The 4,738-nt window shown below is 48.5% G+C and overlaps 1 protein-coding gene across 2 annotated transcripts in view; it reads left to right on the top strand.

Annotated features, from left to right (window-relative positions):
- The window catches only part of LOC105543089 (cytochrome c oxidase subunit 6B1), a 10,604-nt gene extending 6,231 nt beyond the window's left edge, over positions 1-4,373 (top strand). For both annotated transcript variants that reach the window (XM_011984860.1, XM_011984859.1), the window contains exons 3-4: positions 69-169; positions 4,178-4,373. In XM_011984860.1, coding sequence (XP_011840250.1) covers positions 69-169; positions 4,178-4,231 — 155 coding nt within the window. In that variant the 3' untranslated portion in view covers positions 4,232-4,373. The remainder of the gene's footprint in view (positions 1-68; positions 170-4,177) is intronic.
- The last annotated feature ends 365 nt before the right edge of the window (positions 4,374-4,738 follow it).

The raw sequence follows: 4,738 nt of genomic DNA, 5'->3' as shown, positions 1-4,738 counted from the left end.
CAAAAAAAAAAAAAAAAAAATGTGTTCCAGCTCTTGATCTGGGCTGACTTGAACCCCTTTCTTCACAGACTTCCACCGCTGCCAGAAGGCAATGACCGCTAAAGGAGGCAATGTCTCTGTGTGCGAATGGTACCAGCGTGTGTACCAGTCCCTCTGCCCCACATCCTGGGTATGTGCCTCCTACCAGGGCCCTTGGGATGCTGGGGTGGGGTCTTTGCAGAGGGGAGTGTGGTGGCTTGGTGGGAGCTCATCTGTGAGGGGCAGAGGGAGGACAGGGCTCCACACTGTCCCAGGACTCAATGCCTTTCCTCCCTCCTAGAATTGCCTCCCTTTCTCCTTCTGCTGATGCCTCTCAACCAGTCAGGGCTCTCAGCTGAGGTGACCAGGGCGTCTTGCTAGATGTAGCTCACTCATGCACTCTCCAAATACACACTCAGCACTGGGTTCCCATCCCTGTATAGCTCACAATTCTGTGCAGTCCTGTCCTTTTTTATTATGAGCATTTTCTTTTTCTTTCTTTCTTTCTTTTTTTTTTTTAAGACAGTCTTGCTCTGTTACCAGGCTGGAGTGCAGTGGTGCGATCTTGGCTCACTGCAACCTCCGCCTCCCAGGTTCAAGCGATTCCCCTGCCTCAGCCTCCCAAGTAGCTGGGACTACAGGTGTGCACCACCACGCCCAGCTAGTTTTTTGTATTTTAATAGAGATGGGGTTTCACCATGTCAGCCCAGAATGGTCTCGATCTCCTGACTTCATGATCCACCCGCCTTGGCCTCCCAGAGTGCCAGGATTATAAGTGTGAGCTACCACGCCCGGCCCTATTATGAACATTTTCAAAGTAGAGAGAATAATTCATTGACCCCAAATACATCCATCACCCAAAGTGAACAGTTATCAAGATTTATCCACAGTTTCTTCATCTACCCTTTTTCTTTTTCTTCTTTCCTTTGCTGAAGTATTCTAAAGCAAGTCCCAGACACATCATTTCACCCCTGCCTACTTCAGTGTGGACTTCTAAATAATGACACAGTAAGAGAGTCCCTTCAGCCCTGATCTGAGCAAATCTGTTGTCAATATTTAATAGCTCTTTGCTATGCCCCTGCCCTTTGTTTAAAAAGCAAAAACAAAAACAAGTTTTTAAAGACAGGGTCTCACGATGTTGCCTCGGCAGGACTCGAACTCCTGGCCTCAAGTGTTCCTCCTGCCTCAGCCTCCTGAGTAGCTGGGACTATAGGCATATGCCACTGTGCCTGCCTCTCTCTGTGTCTCTCTCTCTCTTTCCCTCTCTCCCCCCGCCGCTCTTCCTCTCTCTCCCTCTCTCCCTCCCCCTCTCTCCTTCTCTCCCTCTGTCCTTCTCTCCCTGTCTCCCTCTCCTTCTCCCACTCTTTCTTTCTTTCTTTCTTTTCTTTTCTTTCTTGAGTCCACGCTGTTGCCCAGTCTGGAGTGCAGTAGCATGATCTCGGCTCACTGTAACCTCCGCCTCCTGGGTTCAAGTGATTCTCCTGCCTCAGCCTCCTGAGTAGCTGGGACAACAGGCATGAGCCACCACACCTGGCCCAATTTTTGTATTTTTTTGTAGAAATGGGGTTTCGCCATGTTGCCCAGACTGGTCTCGAACTCCTGAGCTCAAAGCAGTCTGCCTGCCTCAGCCTCCCAAAGTGCTGGGATTATAGGCGTGAGCTACCTCACCCAGCTGAATCTTTCAAAATAAAAAAAATTACCCTTCTTTAATTTGGCAATTCCACATCTAGGCATGCTACAAAAATCTTCATGTACAAAGATGCCCATTGCAGAGTTGTTTGTAATGGGGAATATTTGGAAATAACCCAACTTAAAACATTTATCTTGATAGTCTTTATGGAGACTGTGGTGATCTACGTGCTGGCACACGGAAAGAATGCTAAGACACAGGAAAAGCAAGTTGCAGAACAATCTATATAGTAGGAGTCAATTTGCAAGGACGGAGTTTTTATGGTGTGGTGTGTGTATGTAAATAAAGTAGGCATACACTGATGGCACTTATGGGCCAACTATGTTGTTAGCACTTTTTTTAAAATTTTTTTTGAGATGGAGTCTTGCTGCTCTGTCTCCCAGGCTGGAGTGCAGTGGTACAATCTCAGCTCACTGCAACCTCCGCCTCCCAGGTTCAGGCAATTATCCTGCCTCAGCCTCCCGAGTATCTGGGATTACAGGCGCCTGCCACCACGCCCAGCTGATTTTTGTATTTTTAGTGGAGACAGAGTTTCACCATGTTGGCCAGGCTGGTCTCAAACTCCTGACCTCAGGTGATCCACCTGCTTCGGCCTTCCAAAGTGCTGGGATTACAGGCGTGAGCCACCGCGCCCGGCCATGTTAGCACTTTACATCACATGAGGTCAACATGCTAAAACAACCGTATGAGGTAGGTACTATTGTTAGTATCCTCATTTTACGGAATTGGAAACTGAGGCCCAGAAAGGTTGAGTAACTTGCCCAAGGTCACACAGCTCGGAAGTGATGGAGCAGGGATTCAGATTTAGTCTCTCCGTTGTCCATGCTTTCATCCACTGTTCCTTGCGCCAGTGGTCCTCACCCTTTTTGGCACCAGGGACGGGTTTCATGGAAGACAGTTTTTCCACAGACAGGGTTGGGGATGGTGTAAGGATGAGTCCAGCATATTACATGTATTGTCCACTTTATTCCTACTATTATTACAATATATAATAAAATAATTATACAGCTCACCATACTGTAGAATCAGTGGGAGCCCTGAGCTTGTTTTCCTCCAACGAGATGGTCCCATCTAGGGGTGATGGGAGACAGTAACAGATCATCAGGCATTAGATTCTCATAAGGAGCGCACCGCCTAGATCCCTGGCATGCGCAGTTCACAATAGGGTTCGCACTCCTGTGAGAATCTAATGCCGCCGCTGATCTGACAGGAGGTGGAACTCGGGCAGTAATTTGAGCCTTAGGGAGTGCTTGTAAATATAGTTGAAGCTTCTCTCGCTCACCTGCCACTCACTTCCAGTTGTGCGGCCCAGTTCCTAACAGGCCACAGACCAGTACCTGGTTGGGGCTCAGGGACCCCTGCTTTATAGCATAAAATGTGAGCGCGTATGTATATAAAAACGTTTATGCTTGTAACTGCCTGTGAGGCCCACAGAGTAGAGTGTTACTTTCAGGGAGTGTTAATTTGACATAGGCCTTATATGGGCCTTTTCATCTTTTTTTTATTTTTATTTTTATTTTTGTTTTTAGAGAGACAGTCTTGCTCTGTCACTCAGGCTGGAGGGCAGTGTGCAATGGTAGCATCATAGCTCACTGCAGCCTCGAACTCCTGGGTTCAGGCAGTTCTCCCACCTCAGCCTCCCTGGTCACTGGGACTACAGGTGCATGCCACCATGCCTGGCTAAGTTTTGTATCTTTTGTAGAGACAGGGTTTTGCCACGTTCACCAGGCTGGTCTCAAACTCCTGGGCTCAAGCGATCCTTCCACTTCCACCTCCCAAAGTGCTGGGATTATAGGCACGAGCCACCATGCCCCGCTTGTTTTTTGTGTTTTGTAGAGATGGAGGTCTTGCTGTGTTGTCCAGGTTGGTCTCAAACTCCTGAGCTCAAGCAGTCCTCCTACATTGGCCCCGCAAAGTGCTGGGATGACAGGCGTGAGTCCTGAGTCACCACACCCAGCCTCTATCATCATTTATACTAAGCATTGCCTGTGGTCAGTGGTGGGATTGCACTGTGTATTCCGTTTGGCACCTTTTTTGCACTTGACTGTATATCTTGAAGATCCATCCATTCATGCCGGAACATAAATCAGCCTCGTTTTGTTTTTTCACAGCTGCCTGCTATTCCATCTCCCCTATTTGGACAAACAGCATAGTGTTGACATGAGGTTTTCAAAGCAGGGCCCACCCTTGGAGCTCTGTACAGTGACAGATCTCCCCATCGACAGCTCTGCAGTGGGCCTGGGGTTTTCCTGCTGCCCGTTACTCTCCTCCCAGCACGTCAGCTTGTTCAGAACAGTGATTTCTGTCTTTTGGGATCACTGCTGATTCCCCGGCCCCTGGAATAGAGGTTGGCACACAGCAGGTACCTGTGGATATTGGTTGAACAAACAGGTGGGCAAAGTGAGGAAGATAAGAAGTCCCCCCATGCGGTTTCCCTACCGCGGTGGGAATAACACTGTCTTTCCACAGGTCACAGACTGGGACGAGCAACGGGCTGAAGGCACGTTTCCCGGGAAGATCTGAACTGGCTGTACCTCCCTGTCCTCTGTCCTCTGTCCTCTGTCCTTCTCCCAGGATGGTGAAGGGGGACCTAGTACCTAGTGATCCCCACCCCGGGATCCTAAATCATGACTTACCTGCTAATAAAAACTCATTGGAAAAGTGAGACCGTGCGTGTGAATGGGCTAGGCAGTGGCAAGAAGCTGGGCTGGAACCAGTGCCCTGACCAGGGAGGGGCTTCAGTGAGTATTTTTTCTGTTTTGTGTTTATTTTTTTAATTTAATTTAATTGTTTTATTTTGTTTTTGTTTTTTTATGATAGAATCTCATTCTGTCACACAGGCTGGAGTGCAATGGCATGACCTCTGCTCACTGCAACCTCCACCTCCGGTATTCAAGCGACTCTCCTGCCTCAGCCTCCCAACTAGCTGGGTCTACAGGCACACTCCACCACGCCTGGCTAATTTTTGTATTTTTAGTAGAGATGGGGTTTCACCATGTTGGCCAGGCTGGTCTCAAACTCCTGACTTCA

Source organism: Mandrillus leucophaeus, unplaced genomic scaffold (assembly GCF_000951045.1).
Source record: "Mandrillus leucophaeus isolate KB7577 unplaced genomic scaffold, Mleu.le_1.0 Scaffold274, whole genome shotgun sequence".
Classification (NCBI taxonomy): Eukaryota; Metazoa; Chordata; class Mammalia; order Primates; family Cercopithecidae; genus Mandrillus; species Mandrillus leucophaeus.
The sequence above is the reverse complement of the archived record's forward strand: the minus strand, read 5'-3'. Positions and strand labels throughout refer to the sequence as shown.